General features: G+C 42.7%; 1 protein-coding gene across 2 annotated transcripts in view; it reads right to left on the minus strand.

Moving 5' to 3' along the window:
• Positions 1-16,666, minus strand: part of LAMA5 (laminin subunit alpha 5) — a 179,125-nt gene that overhangs the window by 65,255 nt on the left and 97,204 nt on the right. For both annotated transcript variants that reach the window (XM_088442785.1, XM_088442777.1), the window contains exons 23-35: positions 14,220-14,358; positions 13,389-13,531; positions 13,207-13,313; positions 7,293-7,446; positions 7,024-7,184; positions 6,818-6,926; positions 6,606-6,703; positions 6,322-6,529; positions 5,198-5,324; positions 4,922-5,061; positions 4,718-4,833; positions 2,321-2,529; positions 1,681-1,885 (exon numbers count right to left, since the gene is read on the minus strand). In XM_088442785.1, the coding sequence (XP_088298911.1) occupies positions 1,681-1,885; positions 2,321-2,529; positions 4,718-4,833; positions 4,922-5,061; positions 5,198-5,324; positions 6,322-6,529; positions 6,606-6,703; positions 6,818-6,926; positions 7,024-7,184; positions 7,293-7,446; positions 13,207-13,313; positions 13,389-13,531; positions 14,220-14,358 (1,916 nt within the window). The remainder of the gene's footprint in view (positions 1-1,680; positions 1,886-2,320; positions 2,530-4,717; positions 4,834-4,921; positions 5,062-5,197; positions 5,325-6,321; positions 6,530-6,605; positions 6,704-6,817; positions 6,927-7,023; positions 7,185-7,292; positions 7,447-13,206; positions 13,314-13,388; positions 13,532-14,219; positions 14,359-16,666) is intronic.

The raw sequence follows: 16,666 nt of genomic DNA on the forward strand, positions 1-16,666 counted from the left end.
TGACTGAAGTAAATGATTATTTATGTATTGCCTACATTTATCAGAGAATATATATAGGATCATTAAAACTCACATAACAAAATACTAAGGGGTCCATTTATCAATTAGTTTTATCATACACAATGAGGTTTCAAACTTGTTGCATATGATAATAATGCTCCAGCCAATCAGCTCCCAACTGTCATCTGTTTGAAAAATGACAGTTGTGAGCTGATTGGCTGGAGCACCATTTATCATATGCAATGAGTTTTAAAACTCATTGCGTAAGATAAAACTCATTGATAAATGGGCCCCTAAATCTAGGCCACATCCAAGAAACATCCACAACTTGCATTTGTTTCCTAAAAGCCCGTGAGGAGAACAACAAGACTGAATATCTGTTGGTTTTAATAGTTTCCTGCAAGAATCCTTCCCAAACCAGTCCATCTACATTATTTCTGCTGTAGCTTTTCAAGATGTGAATTAGTAGTTTGTTGCAATAAACAAAACAATGCTTCTTGTCATAGATAATGTATACAAAGGTTTATCACTTCAGAAGGATTCTTGTCAGGCCTCATTGCTCTAGAAAGAACATTCTCTAATCTGAATAACGGAGCTGCTTGTTAAATATTTATAGCCCACAATACACTTTACTGCACTGATATGGCTTGTAAAAAGGAGCAATGTTTTTTCATTCTTCCCTGCAGAGTTTACAGCTTATTACAAGAGAATGGCCCACCCAGGTACATAACAATCATTGGATGGATGATCTACAAACCACCATTTCTCCGTTCCCTACAACTCTGTGGAGAAATCCATTCTGGAATCTGAACCAATATATAAAATGCCTCTCAAATACCCATAAGCAATGTTATGAGGCTATTTTTGCCCAAATGTCCTAATTTTCACAGTAAGAGCACAAGTTAACAAGTCATGATGGTGGCGACTGCAGGAGATGACATACTGTAAATGAATGGATGGGAAATGGTTGGGGAAAAAGGATGCTCCATGCTGAATTTAAGCCCACATGAAGAGAAAGAAAAACAAAACAGTTTTGTGGGACAAGACATAGAAAATAACTTTTTGGGGAGAAAAAGGCTGTGCCCAACAGTGAACCTATATATGTGCAAAGCTGCTAAATAGTCATGGATGTAAAAAAAAGCCCTACATGCGTGTATTTTGCAAAAAGTCAATTACATAATTTTGCAAAAAGTTAATTACATATAGAGACCTTATAATGCAATGCTCCTAGACAACAGTAAAGGTTTGTGATTTATTGCTCTGATCGCTGCAGTGAAACAAAATACTTTAGTGCGTGTTCATGTGGTAGAGAATTTAGACTATAAGCTCCATTGGGGGCAGGGACTGAAGTGAATGATTATTTATGTACTGCCTACATTTATCAGAGAATACATAAAGGATCATAACATCTCACATCACAAAATACTAAGAAGCCCATTTATCAATGAGTTTTACCATACACAGTGAGTTTTAAAACTTGTTGCGTATAATGATGATGGTGCTCCAGCCAATCAGCTCCCAAGTGTCATCTGTTTGAAAAATTACAGTTGGGAGGTGATTGGCTGGAGCACCATTAGCATACGCAACATTTTTAAAACTTGTTGTGTATGATAAAACTCAGTGGTAAATGGGTTGTATCACATGCAAGATGACTATCTAGTCTAATATGGCCTCACTTACCTGCACTGCCCTGTCTGGACATCACAGTCCAGTTGAGTTATGTTTTGCAGTCCAATCTCAGAGCATTCACATTCCTCGCAACCAACCAGTGCATGGCACCCAAACGTTTGTGGTTGGCACACCGTGCACTCCGGTTTCACTGTGCGAGGAGGACATATACACTGGCCGGTCACCTCATCACACAGCCGTGAGCCACAGTCACAGGCTAGGAAAGAGGAAAGATGGATACATTCAGACCATAAAAACTTCCCCATAGGTTTGAGTAGCATATAAAGTAAATCAGTTGTTATCTATAAACACTCATAAAAGTTAATCTGGGCATACTAGAAATCTGATTTAAGGAAAAAGATGGATTATGTTAAGATTTGATGCAAAAAAAAGGGAACTGCCAAAGGAAAACACATGAGAGCTCTATCCTTTATGACTTCAAAGCAGTGTTGGGTTGTGTTAGTCATTAACAGGTGCAAGAAAACGGAATTATATTGATGTACTTTACCGATTAACTGACAAATGCAACTAACAAAGGGAACCACTTTAATCATAGTCTTTCCTGCATAATTACTGCAATTCGGTAAGCAAAATTCACAGGGAATGTTCTATGATCACATGGACATAAATAACCGAACACTGAGGAACTTACGTCTACAGTCGGGAAACCCCCAGAATCCTGTGGCACAACGGGAGCAATCTCTTCCAATCACATTCGGTCTGCAGGCACATTGCCCTCCATATGGCTCACATGTTGTGCCCAGGGCACCAGCCTCATGACAATTACAGGACTGGGCACCATTGTTATAAAAAAGCGACAGAGATATTGCAGCATCTCTACAGAATTTAGAGGAGGTCGGGCTGGAAGAAGACACACAAAATAGATTAGCAAATAAGAGTGTCTGCTGGAAAGGAACCATGAAATGTACTGTAGAACATGGAAAGTATTTACTGAAACCATTGTCATCAAGTCCAAACAATGCACAATGATACAGGATATGAGAGCAGGTTCTGACTATACACTGATAATTTGTTGTGCTCGCTCCAAGTGCCATAATATGGACTGACATATAAAGGGCTGTTCCTCCTTATGTCAGGTGGTACAATACTAGGGATGACAGAAGAAGCAATCCCCTGATCTCTTGGCCCATAACCTGACCGTATCCACCTATGCGATAACCAATTCTTGGAATGAACAGGGTGACACAGATAACCTGTTTGGAGAATGATACAATGAGATGAGTTGGGGCAGGAAAGGGAGAGATAGTATCCTGCCCCCCTGTGCCCTTACTCCCGTCCCCTCCCTGTGTCAGTCACTGCGCTCTGTATGTAGTAAACCTGTGGTGGCCAGAGCAGGGTCGCCAACCCATCAGAAAGAAAACCAGAAAAGGTCAGTAGAAAATTGTCACACTACAATATTATTTACAGAAGAGTCACACTGGTGAGTTTGAAATACTGTATGGCTATATACCAATTACAGCCCATTTTTCCTGTAGTCTATTTTCTAGTTTCAGTTACAGACACATTAGCTATAGCATGGTTATTGGTTTATAAAATCCAAGCAGTCAGTATGTTTGTAAGAAAAGGGTCTCTAGAAAATATTTCATGAGCTAGACCATAGCATAAAGGTAGCAGAGAGAGGAGGGGCAGAACAAGTGTCCTGTATACTGTGTCATATATTCTGTCACTTCTACAGCTGACTTTTCAATGGAAATGGACACATTCTATTGGATGAGATGTATCAAGCCTGGGAGAGAGATAAAGTTGAATAGTTTCCCAAAGCAACCAATCAGCTTCTAATGCCGGGTACAGACTAGACGATATGTTATCTGATCCCACAGATAAGGCGGACATATCAGGCACATCGCCTAGTGTGTACCCACTATGCGCACTCCCGCTGGCAGACATCGGGGTCATTCAGTCGTCCATGCTGATGGTGCGAACCAGCTGCCTATGGCGGTAAGGTCAATGGTGTCAGTAAATGATATATGGGGTGGGCGGTCACCGGATCATGCAATATAGCCTTCATCGGCACCATTGTCCGGTCGGCAAGTGTGTACCCACCTTTACTGTCATTTCAAAGCATGTGCTACATAAATGACAGTTAGAAGCTAATTGGCTGCTAGTGACTACTTTTCTACATTGTCTCTCCCCAAGGCTTGATACATCTCCCCCCTTGGTCATTTACACGGGTTCTCAACACAGTTCTTCAGCTCATATTCCAAGTTATTCCCACATTTTCTCACTCTATGGGAGGAATTCAATTAGCGGCAGAAAATTACCACGGATAACTGAACCCCCAGGGGCTACTCAATTAGCCCTGAAGCTGGCAGTTATTGGGGATTTTTCCCAGATATTGACCCAGTTTTTGTGTTCGTGCCAGCGAAAACACATAGGTCCATGAACTTATAAATGTATTCTATGGATTTTTTCGGGCGAAACCCCATTTATTTTTCGCACAAAAAATACGGGATGTAATTGAATTTCGTAAACCCACTCCCATTTAATTAACGGAGCTAATTGAATTCCGCCCTATCTGGTTATATATAGACTATGCACTTTTAAACTAGAAACATCATTACAATTTGTTTTATAAATTTGAATTGAGTTATATAGCAATGATGTTGGCAATGTTACTTTTATTTCTTAAACAGGCATATTGGGCTTTAATTCAACAATATATACATAAATTATAATATATACAGTACATGGAATAACAATAATATTTATTTGCAATTCTTATTGTTCACTTTTTTTAATTTTTTTAATCTATTTTCCTTATTTCCTATACAATAATGTGTAAATGATAGGCTGCACACAGATTCAGCATACATTCTAGCATAGTAAGAATAAAGCTGAGCACTTCACTCTTACTGAGTAATGGACAGGTGGCCGGTATGTACAACAGCTTATTTATTCAGTCACTAGGACAAATCTGCATGTAATGCTTGAAACATACAGACATGGCTGCATGCATTTATCACATTAGCCAGTGTATAAAGTGATAATATTACATTGGAAATTTTTAGTATTTTTATTATGTTCTTACTTGCTCTGGAAGCTGTTGGCTCCGCACTGACTAATAAAATTGTAAGACTTATCCAGCGGTTCCTCTACCAGGTAACTTGAGCTGTAACTGTCCTCAGGAATCACCAAAACATATTCCTAATGACACAAATCACAGGTAGGTTAGGTGATACACAACACTGAGCAGCTGATAGATGTCACATGCTGCGACATTTTATTAGCCTACCAGCCAGACTATCTTGCCATCCGGGACATGTATGGTGACGGATAGATCACTATCAGACACATCTAGAATGGCTTGATTCTCAGATAGTACCAAGCTGCGGCATCCGTATCCATGGGGACAAAGCGTAGCATTGGCTGAGCCTAGGAAAGGAAGTTATCGGTTTTCAATGTAACACATATTAGAGTGCACACATATAGCAAATACAGACACTTCCCTACTTAAATAAAGTTCTTAGGATGATGACTAATTACTGCACCAAACAAACCAACTTCTCACCTTGCCAGACGCGGCCTCCATGCACCTGCACACCAATGGTAAATGACGCCTGGGAAGGCTGGTAGTAGTGAATAATAAAGGCGTAACGTCCTGGGGTTTGTACACGCCCATTATATGTCACTGCCGTCTAATTCAGACAATTGGCAGACAAAAAGAAGGGAAAAATAATAACGATATCATTATATTATAAGATATATATTATATATACATACATACACACTGCGGGTGCTGCTCCAGTGTAGTACAGGGAGACTCTCTCATTTTGCATTGGAAACACAGCTACCAATTATGATAATACATTTAAGTGGAGAGTTTAACAAAAGTTATATATGAAGCATAAATAAATGATATGTGGAACAATGTACCCACTATAGTAAATTATATTTATACAGTATATTAAATTGCCAATTTCCTTGACATATAAAGGCATGAAGCAGAAGTGTGATGTTACACAGCCTGGTGACAGATCTCGGCAGTGACTATCTGTACTAATGACAGTAGAGGGTGCATTATTACTAACAACACAAACTTTAGATGGTGCTGTGTCTCTGTCTGAGTATGGCCCCCTATGTGAGCGGTCCAGCGGCTCTGTACGTAATCACTTTCAGTAACACGCACATGACACTCCAATAAGACAACAGCTCTGCGCATCTTTTAGCCACACCCTTGATACCCCCCAGCCACTGTCCAGGAACGCAGCTGTCATTTATTATACCGTGCGTCTAAACCTGTACTGTGACTATGTGCGTACAAAATCAGGACACGCGCTGAGTGCAGCTCAGTTGTATTGCGTATATGAAAAACATGGCATCACCCCTGCCTCAAACTCAGAAAAAGTTCAGACATTTCACACGCCCTGCTCCATAGGGCACTATTGAGAAATGAAGTTCTGGAGTTCTTCCGGGACATAAAGGGGGACTAGCTTCAATGCTCAAGCTCCTGCATTGCACTATACATCACATGGTAGGTCCAGTGTCCCACATAGGATAAAAGACAAAGCTACTGCAAGCCATAGTCTACACACATTTAAAAGTAATGCAAGTTTTTATATGATAACTAATGGATAAGGTTCAGATTAACTGAAAAACCTAGATAGTGTTCACACATTCGCCAATATCACACACCTCTGGTGACTGCAAGTGGATCAGTTTAGTTGCATCTACAGCTGTTGGAGGCAGCGTTGTTGGGTGGGGTGGAGCCCTCTGTCCATCTGTCGAAGGCATATGGAATCCAGGGGATAGAGGGATGTTGTTCAACATTGTGCTAGTCTTGCCTTCCGTTAATACCACCGACTGAGATGGTTTGTGGAATCTCGATGGAATACATGACCCACTGTGGACAAAGAAACATGATATCAGGAACTAACCAAACATAAAACAATAGAACCTAAGTTGTAATAACCAAATACCTGCTAGGGTTGAAGGACCCATGAATGGCAATGCAATGCACTCTTGGATCAATGTACTCCATAGTGAATTGGTCAGCAGGAATCAGATAGATCTTTCCCTACAGGAGCAACCGGCAAAGAGAACGTAATAATTAACAGTTATAACAAAATAAAAACTAGACAATATAGAATATAAAACATGAAATGATTTCCAACATCTTAACAAGACTCACCAGGTACAATTGTGCCCTATCTGCAGTAAATCTAATGTTGGCACCTGTAGTCATGTCAAACGAGGCCACCCTCTGCTGAGCATCCAAAGCCACCCCTCGGCATAGGAAACTGTAACACGTGTTATGTGAATAAATTCAAATTAAATATATATATATATATATATATATATATATATATATTTTAAGGAGCATAATGGAATACAGACCTGAATTTGCACGGGTAGAAGGTAAATGTCCCGTGCTGTTGGGGGAGCTGGGGGGAGTTTACTGCTACATTGGTGGTTTGTACAGCCTCCTCATTGGCATATTCCACAACAATAACATAACGACCAGGGTGGGGTACTTGTATGTTGAACTGGACGTCAATCTAGGAAAATAAACCATTAGTTATTGTCCTAAGGTTGCTGTAAATCACCTGCAGAATAAATAGACCTATAGATTCCTCTCAATGTTTCCTGTTTCTCATTATACGTACATCACTTCCATAGCAGGAAATCATTGGTGGGTGTCGGGGTGTAATCTGTTCAGACTGGCAGGGTCGAGGAAGGCTGTTATCCATATGACAGATGACTTCACTGCCATGTGAAGAGGGTAATCCGTCCAAGGAGAGATATTTGTACAAAAGACAGCTGGAATATATAAGAACAGGGTGGGGAGGGGAGTGAGATGTGTAAGCAATATACATAGATAGAAGGTTCTTTGTAGGTAGTCCACAAGGAAGAACAGACTGTTCTAGAACTGGAGAACAACCAAACTGTACACAAAATAGAGAGATACAGAACACCTTTGGCCTTTTGGCATCATTCTGTATTATCGGTATAATAAAACATGGTGGATGAACAGATTGGAATGTATATGCAGAATATGTATTGTACATGTTCTATTATGCCTTGGCAACCATTATGATTATTATAGTCATTGATTTTCTAAGGCGCCAGAGGGCTTTGCAGTCCTGGGCATTGAGGAACATAGAATATTTATAAAACATGGACATAGAGCATAGATATAATAAGAACAGACTTGAAAAAAGGGTAAGGAGGGTCCTTCTCATGATGACTACTAATCTAGTGGGAAAGTACAGAGCTGAAATATGAGGAGCGAGTATGTTTCAGAATGGACACTTGGATAGCAGTGAGTAGTTTAGGTTGGAGCAAGATAATCTGTAGTTAAATGGCGGGTTTTCAGCAGGTGTTTATTAATTTGAGGACGGCAGGGGCTTACCTATTGTAGGTGCAGTTGGTACAGAGCTCACACTGTCTCCTGGCCTGTCAACCTCCCTGCCCCCTCACCCAGCTCTATAGTCTCCTTAAGACCCTCTTTCATGTTTATTAAATGGGCACCGGGGCTCACTGTGTCCGAAACCTGTCTTATTAAGGGCTGGCACCCGACACTGAGTGGATTGTTTCCTTGGGTTGGATAGTTCCCAGAGACCAATCTCCTGGTTACATCAGTTACAGATTCAGCCATCTCCTTCTTGTTAGTCCTCTCTTCTTTTTTCCCCACTCCATCCTCGTTTCCCCTTTCCTCCTATCTACCCCCCCCTAATAGCTCCCGCACAACAGGGAAAATTTACTAAAGTGATAGTTTTTAGAAGTGAGTTTTAGAAGAGATGTTGCCCATAGCAACCAATCAGATTTTACTTAACATTTAACTAGCACCTTCTAGAAGATAATACCTAGAATCTGATTGGTTGCTATGGGCAACATCTAATGCACATCATCTCCAGAATGTGCATGCAACCATCGGTAACATCGAGTACCATCAGAAATCAAACGCAGCACTTGTGGTTGACTATACCCTACCACAAGCACTGCGAGTGCTTCAGTGTGTAAAACAACCATGTGACGTGTACTATGATGCTGCATCTTAATTATGCACGCCTCTGAAATAGCGATAAGATGCTCTGGCACGCCTGTGTTCGCACCACCACTCCCCCGTTTCCATCGACCATTCCCTGTCACCACCCACAAATGGCTTGCACTTCACTCATTCTAGCGAGCTGGCTATGTGCAGCTAGCGAATGCTTCACGTTCGCATGGTCTAGTTTATGCACGCGAACTGCGATGCATACGCATGTGCAGATTGTAAACATCGGCAGGCTGTGTGCGTGCTATCACACTAAACCCGGATCTGCCCTGCAAAACTTGTGTCATTAGAAATGGCTTCTTTTTAGGATCACAAAGGTGGGTCATAAAAAGTGGGTGGTGACTGCTCGCTGCATCGTATCAATCATGGCCGATGAGTTACCACTGTTCGCTCCTTCACTTCTATGTGTGTCCAGGCAGCCATGCTGTGAACACTGCAGGGTGATTAGAGACTACATCATCTCTGAGCGCACCGGAAGTTCCAATCAGTGGATTTTTATGTGACCCGGGTCAGATAACCCAGATTGCGCCATTTACACAGCATTGTTACCCGGGTCCTTCCAAAGTTCGACTCTGGTAGCTACCAGGGTCGGATTCCCAGGTAACTCGACCTGAGTTATTTTTCTTAGACCCTTTTACAACAAACGTTGACCCGGATTGCCCCGGCAATAACACTTATGAATTATTAATAATATGTAGCAATTATACATTAGAAATTAAGAGCATGTCGACACCATAATGTCTACATGGTCATAATGTTGACAGCAAAAATAATGACACAAGAATTTAGGTTTAGATAGTGGTTAGAGTTATGTTGCAGTTAGGGTTAAGGTGCATCTAGGGTGGAGGTTAGGTTGCAGTTATTGTTAGAGTAAAATAGTATTGTCGACATTTTGGCTGTCGACATCCGAAGACATTAAGAAGTAGAGTACTGCAGAGAGAGGTATCCCTCTGGAAACATTAGGGGCCCCTTCAAAATTTGCTATGGGGTCCACAAATTTCTGGTTATGCCACTGAAGGAAGGGGAAGAGTCTGCTTAGGCGTGGTAGGGATGGGTGGTGGATGTCAGAAGAAGACGTAGGAGGGTGTAAGGAAGAGTATTGTTGAGAGTTTTGCAGCTGAAAATTAGTAATTTGTGTAGTCAGTATAAAGGGTATGCAAAGTAAGTAGGTAAGATGAGTCCTGTTGTGGCATTTAGGGTACATTTAAGTGAGGAAAGTTGGGTGAAGGGAATGCAAGATAGGAGTAAATCACAGTAGTCAAAGGCAGAAGATGATGAGACTTATAGATTGTAAGCTTGCGAGCAGGGCCTTCCTACCTATATATCTGTCTGTTCTTACCCAGTTTTGTTCTATTTATGTTTCCAATTGTAAAGTGCAACGGAATATGCTGCGCTATATACGAAACTGTTAATAAATAAATAAAATGAGACAGTGGATAAGAGTTTTGGTTGCATTTTGGGTAAGCAACTGGCATATTTTAGCAACAACTGAAAGTTGGAGGCAACAGGACAGAAAGAGAGACTGAATATAAGGAGTAGAGGAGGGTGGAGTGAACTGTCATGCCAAATAAATGGTATTATTGATGGTGAGGGAGATATATGGGATGATAAGCTCTTTTTTGGAAAGGAGCTTTAGGTAGCCAATTGGGCATTCACGAAGAAATAACAGAAAGACAGTTGGCCAAATGGGATAGCAAAGAGAGGAGATGAGTGGAGAGGCAGATTATAGTTCTTGGTATGGGAATGAGCATATTCATTTACCAAGAGCTGAGGCATGCAGTGTGAAAAGCAAGATCAAGAACAGTCCTGCGGGACCCCATCAGAAAATGTAAGTGGGGAAGGGGAAGTGCCAGGGGGTAGAGACACTTAAGGAGCAGTTGCGAGTGAACCAGGAGAGAACTGTATCAAAATAACAAATTAAGTGAAGTGTTTGCAGGACGAGAGTTGAAAGTGTTAGAGAGTGTAGGAAGCTCATTGGTCACTTTTAGAGGTCTTTTGCATATTGTTCCAGCCAGACTGCAGAGGTTCTTTGTGGACTGTATGATGCAGTAACACAGCAATGTTGGCCTGTGGTCAGCGGGATGTGTAAATGAAGAAAGATAAAATATGTAATGTTATGTGTGGACTGTAGAGAGGGAATGTAATTGGGTAGGATAGCTTTTGGAGGTTATGTGGGTGGTACTGGAATTTGAGAAGCTTGTCTGAAGAAGTGAGTTTCCAGGGAATGCTTGAAGATTTGGAGACTAGAGGAAAGTTTTATTGTGCATGGAAGGGCATTCCACAGGGTGGGTGCAGCTCGAATTAGTCCTGTAAACATGAATGGGAGCATGTAATGAGTGTGGATGAGAGAGACAGATCTTGTGCAGAGCGGAGAAATTAAGTTGAGAGATAGTTCGAGAAGAAATGTATGTTGGTATAGTTTGGTTAATAGCCTTATGTTAAAGTAAAAGTATTTTATATTGAATTAGGTAGAATACAGGTAACCAATGAAGGGACTGAGGGGGTCATTCAGACCCGCTTGCAAGCGCAGGACGCTCGCAAGTGGGTCGATGGTGCCCTACTGCGCATGCGCACGACGGAGGGAGCTCCGTCGCGCGCATGCACGAGACCCGGCTAGCGACGGGCTCTCCGTCGCTCCGGGTCAGGCACCAAAGGGGGCGTGCTGTCGATGTTGATTGACAGCACGCCCCCTTTGATGGGCGTGCCGGGGGCGTTGCTGCCAGACGGAGGCGCTCACATGAGAACGCCTACCGTCTGAAGCCGGCCCCACTGACATCAGTAGTGATGTCAGTGGGAGTGATTTTGGCTCTGATAGAGCCAAAATCACTCCAGGGCTTGCGGCAGCGAGACCCTACCGCAGGGTCTCCGTCGCAAGCCCGATGGTCGCGATGGTCTTGACCATCGTGACCATCATCATGGACGTTCGCATAAGCTGTAGGTGGTAACCCACAGCTATGCGAGCGTCCATAAGGCCGCTCCAAGTTAAGGTAGGAGGGCCCTGATTCAGAGCGAGCGCTCTGGTCAGAGCGTCCGGCTCTGAATCAGGCCCTGAGAGTGGAGCAGCAGACGATGAACGTTCTGCAAGGAAGATCAGTCTCACATCAGCATTCCAAATAGATTGTAAAGGTGAAAGTCTGTTTCGGGGAAGACTATTGCAATAATTAATGTGGGAGATAAGGAGTACATGAATTAAAGTTTTTGCAGTATCTTGTGTAAAAACACAGGAATATTCTGGATATATTTTTTAGATAGCTTGCTTAAGATTTGTGAGGTAAGTAATTCTTAGTACTGTAGGGGAAAGTGTCAGCAAAGAGAGAGAAATAGGTAGAAGTGTCCTATAGTTGGACATGCAGTGGGTGAGAGGGAGCAGAGAAGTTCAAAGGCAATGGGGTTGAGGGGACACATTGTGGTGAAAGACAAAAATGAGTGCATTAGCAGTGTATTTGGTATTGGGGGAGAATAAATTGAGGATGGATTGGGACATACAGAAGAAGGCGAGAGAAGAAGAAGATTGAGTGGTGTTCATTTTCTATCTGAAGTAGGTGGCAAATTTATAGGCTGTGATGGAGTAAGGGACAGGAGGTGCCAGATGATTAAGAAGCGATGGGAATCGGGCACTGAGTTGGCGAGTGTACAATACAAAGTGTATTTGCAGAGGTTTCGATCTCTGGAGCGAGGTTTTGCCTTAAAAAAAAAATTGCATCTTTAAATCTTGCCCTAAATTGCCAAAGCAATGACACCGCCACAGCCCAGAGGCTATTACATTTGGCTCCATTTGTGATACCTGGAGCCACAGGGAGTTGTTCCTCATGTTTTAGAGATGTATTTGAAGTTTTATTACTCTATAATGTGCATCTTTCAAACGATATAAATGGCTATAAACGTGGGCACAAGTGTGTGTCAGTAATGTCTAGCATAAACTGCGCGCTACTGGTGCCAAACTATTAGTACCTCGCAACAGCTGCAGATTTGCATAAACACAACATTCCAGCTTTTTTACTGAATGCAAACTGCAAATGTGGTTTGGGGCGCAATTGTGGCCAAGTCTGCATCAGCCCCTGATTTGTATGGCAGCGCATAGAGCTGAACCAATGTGCCGCTGTAACTGTGTGCATAAAACATGGCTGCATGCAAACGGCACAGTTGTTGTCCCTTCATTTTGTATTAAGCATTCACACACATTTACCCTCCTTTTATGTTCCATACACACAGGTAGATCTCATCAACAAGTATGATAGCAGGAAAATAAATTAACTTTAGATGAAACATATAATTTTTAAAAAAACTGATCACTCCTTACTCTATCAGGGAGAGACCTGTACAGTACCAGCCATCTTAAACAGCCAGTATCCAGTATCTTAATACTGGCCAGTATAGCCAGTATTAAGACCAGTATCTTAAACAGCCTTCACATGTGTAGTGGTCTCTCAGAAGCCATGTATCTGCTGGCATTTTCTTTCTCAATTTCAACATTAACATAAATTTTAGTTGATGACTAAATTATAAAGTATAATATTCCTTACTTCTGGGTGTTCTGATCCGGGGTAGGAGCATAAGTGCAAGCCTCAGTTACTTTCACCTGGAGAATCGGAGCCTCATAGTAAGCACTGGGAAGCAGGACCAGGTAGTCCTAGGAGAGACAATAAGGTGAGAAACCCCCAACCCAACATTCTACTGTATGTTGGAGAAGAACCACTACACTTACCAGAAGCACATCCTCCACCTCAATCACCACAGACCACATGTTGGGATTCAGCACAAATGGCTCTCCAAAACTACTGTGCGGGACAGTAACAAATGCAGGTTCCTTGCTTGGAGGAAAAACAATCTGCTTGATTTGTTCAGAGCCTGCACCCAAGAGGAGGATACAAATGTCATGTACGATCAACTAATACAGAATAGTATGGGCATGTTCCCTCAAGTGGGTGCGTAATGCAGAACTATCAACATCAGTGATATTGACTAGATCTATACAATGTATGACAGGATGCTGAATTAGCTTTCACTTCCTATGTGCAAGCATACCACAATTACCTATCACTCAATATTACACAAGTACATACAAGAGAGCAAGTTTATGACATAATAAAGCATATGAGAATATGAAAAATATATAAATGATAATAATAATAAAAATGTAAGCAATAAATATAAATGACTATTATATGAACTGCCCTAGCCTAGTGCTGGGGTCCTACTGAAAATTTAGGGTTTATCACAACTAACAGGTTTTCACAGCTGTCTTATGATCAAAACAGTTTCTAAAAGTGCTTCTCCAAACCAGCGGAGCTCAGCTGCAGACAGCTAAATACATGAGACTTGTAATTACGTTGCAGAAGACATTTATTCCAATAGGAGATGAGAGAAGAGTTTCATTACCCTGACCTTACTGAGAGAGAACAAAGAATAGATCTTGTGTCCACAGTCCCACCCCTAGCCAGCTCTTATGAGACATTCTTTAGCTATCCGAGTCTCGGTGTCTGCTCCCTGGAATGTACCACTGGTAGGCAGCCCGGAGAGACACTCAAGCACTTACAGTTGGCACAAGCGTTAAACTTCTTCTCTTCTATAAATGACACTTTCCCATACACACTGTCCGATCCACGATTGAAATATCGGAACACAACTCGGAAGAGGTCAGGGGAGGTCACGTTTATAGTCAGAATGACCTTTGGCTGTGAACAGACATTAAAGCAATAATATAAGCGCAATGTATTACACAGCTATACTCAAGGAATTAAAAAGGTTAATTCTATTCTCTAGAACAGTGCACATATAGTCTGGGAATGGTATATAAGTTAATTTGTGATACAATTAACTAGAGACTTGCAAGTAGTATAAAGAAAGAGACTATTTATTATCAATTATATTTAAAATAACACTTAAAATTAGGAAAAAATGCTACTGTTTGTAGCCTCACATATTGCAGCAGGATATAAGAAACCTTAATTGAAAGCAAAGTCCGCCATAGGCAAAGTTCAACACTCAATATATAATAATAATGAGAGTTATGGTAAAACTTACCTTTGTTAACTCTCTTTCGAAGTCCATAGGGTCCACAGGGAGACCTTGGTGTGTAGGTGGTGGATCAGGAATCCGGGCACCACGCAGTTATAGCTTTTCAGTTCCCAGGATGCACTGGTTCACTCTCCCTATACCCCGTCCCCAAGCCAAAGGCACCTCAGTTTGTGACAAGCCAAAGGCCGGAGGAGGATAAAAGAGAGAAGGAAGACCGGTACACACAAGAATCAAACTCTCATAGAGATAGAGACAGAAAAACGGTGACCAAAAACAAAACCCATCTGAAGCCAGGTTCGTCAAGGTGGGTGCCCTGTGGACCCTATGGACTTCGAAGAAAGAGTTAACAAAAGGTAAGTTTTACCATAACCCTTATATTCTTCTTCAGGGTCCATAGGCTCCACAGTGAGACCTTGGGGATGTCACAAAGCAGTCCATTTAAGGGTGGGGAGACTCCTGCGCTGAGAGGAGAATCCAGCTCCCAAAGGAAGCATCCTGAGAGGCGAAAGTATCAAAGGCATAGAACCTCAGAAAGGTCAGGACAGAAGACCACGTGGCCGCCTTACAAAGCTGAACAGCCAAGGCGCCAAGGCGAGCTGCCCATGAGGGACCCACAGACCGAGTAGAATGAGCATAAACAGAAGCCGGAACAGGAAGGGCCTGCCTGTGTGTAAGCATCTGAGATAGTCATCTAGGGGTTCAAATGGAGGACCCGAAGAACTACTGCCAAGTCCCAAGAAGCCACTGGGGGGACAAAGGGAGGTTGAATCCAGAGGACACCCTGGAGGAAGGTGCAGATATCCGGTAACGGAGAAATTCTACGTTGGAACAATACTGACAAAGCAGAGACATGCACTTTCAGTGAGTCCAGGCGGAGACCAAGGTCCAATCCACCTTGAAGGAAGGCCAGGACTCTGGAAAATCGCAACACCTGGGGATCATAATCTCTGGTACGGCACCATTGGAAATATGTATGCCACACTCTGTGGTAGATCCTAGCAGAAGCTGGCTTATGCACTGTAAGCATTGTTTGGATAACAGAGCTAGAGAATCCTTAGGACCTTAGAGGGGATGTCTCAAGAACCAAAGACAGATGATCCAGGTCAGAGTAAAGACAAGGACCCTGAGACAACAGGTCCATAAGTTGAGGCAACAGGAACGGAGTGTCGATGGAGAGACTCTGAAGATCTGAGTACCAATGACATCTGGGCCAAGCTGGAGCCACCAGCAGGACAGTGCATTAGTCTTGTTTGTGCTCCAGAAGAACTCGAGGAAGGCCAACAGTTAAGCAAACTGTAAGGCCCACTTCACTGACAGAGCGTCCACCAAGGTTGCCTCAGCATCTCTTGTTCTGGACCCATATACTGGCAGTTTGTGATTGTGTCGGGAGGCCATGAGGTCCGCCCCTAGGAAGCCCGATTTGTCCACTAGGAGTTGAAACACCTCTTGGTGAAGAGACCATTCCCTGGGATGCACGTCGTGACGGCTGAGGAAGTCTGCTTCCCAATTGAGAACTCCCGGTATGAACACTGCCAAAATGGCCAGGAGGTGACCCTCTGCCCATGTCAGAATTCGTGACACTTCTGTCATTGCTGCCCAACTTTGAGTGCCTCCTTGATGGTTGATGTAAGCCACCGTTGTGGCGTTGTCGGTTTGGCCAGCTTGAGGGCCCTGTAAACAGCCCGAAGTTCCAATATGTTAATTGGTAGGGTTGCTTCGACCACTGTCCAACGGCCCTGAAAGGAGTGTGGACTGGTCACTGCACCACAGCCCCGGAGACTGGCGTCCGTTGTTAGGATTACCCAGTCGGGTATCCAAAAGGGGAGACCCTTGGTTAGAAGAGATGTCAGTAGCCATCAAGACAGAGACAGACGCACCTCCAGAAAGAGCACCATTGTCTGAGCTAGGATCAGCCACTGCAGAGGCCTGGAATGAAACTGAGCATATTCCACCATGTCGAAGGTG

Source organism: Taudactylus pleione, unplaced genomic scaffold (assembly GCF_031769625.1).
Source record: "Taudactylus pleione unplaced genomic scaffold, aTauple2 ptg000018l, whole genome shotgun sequence".
In the NCBI taxonomy this organism is placed as follows: Eukaryota; Metazoa; Chordata; class Amphibia; order Anura; family Myobatrachidae; genus Taudactylus; species Taudactylus pleione.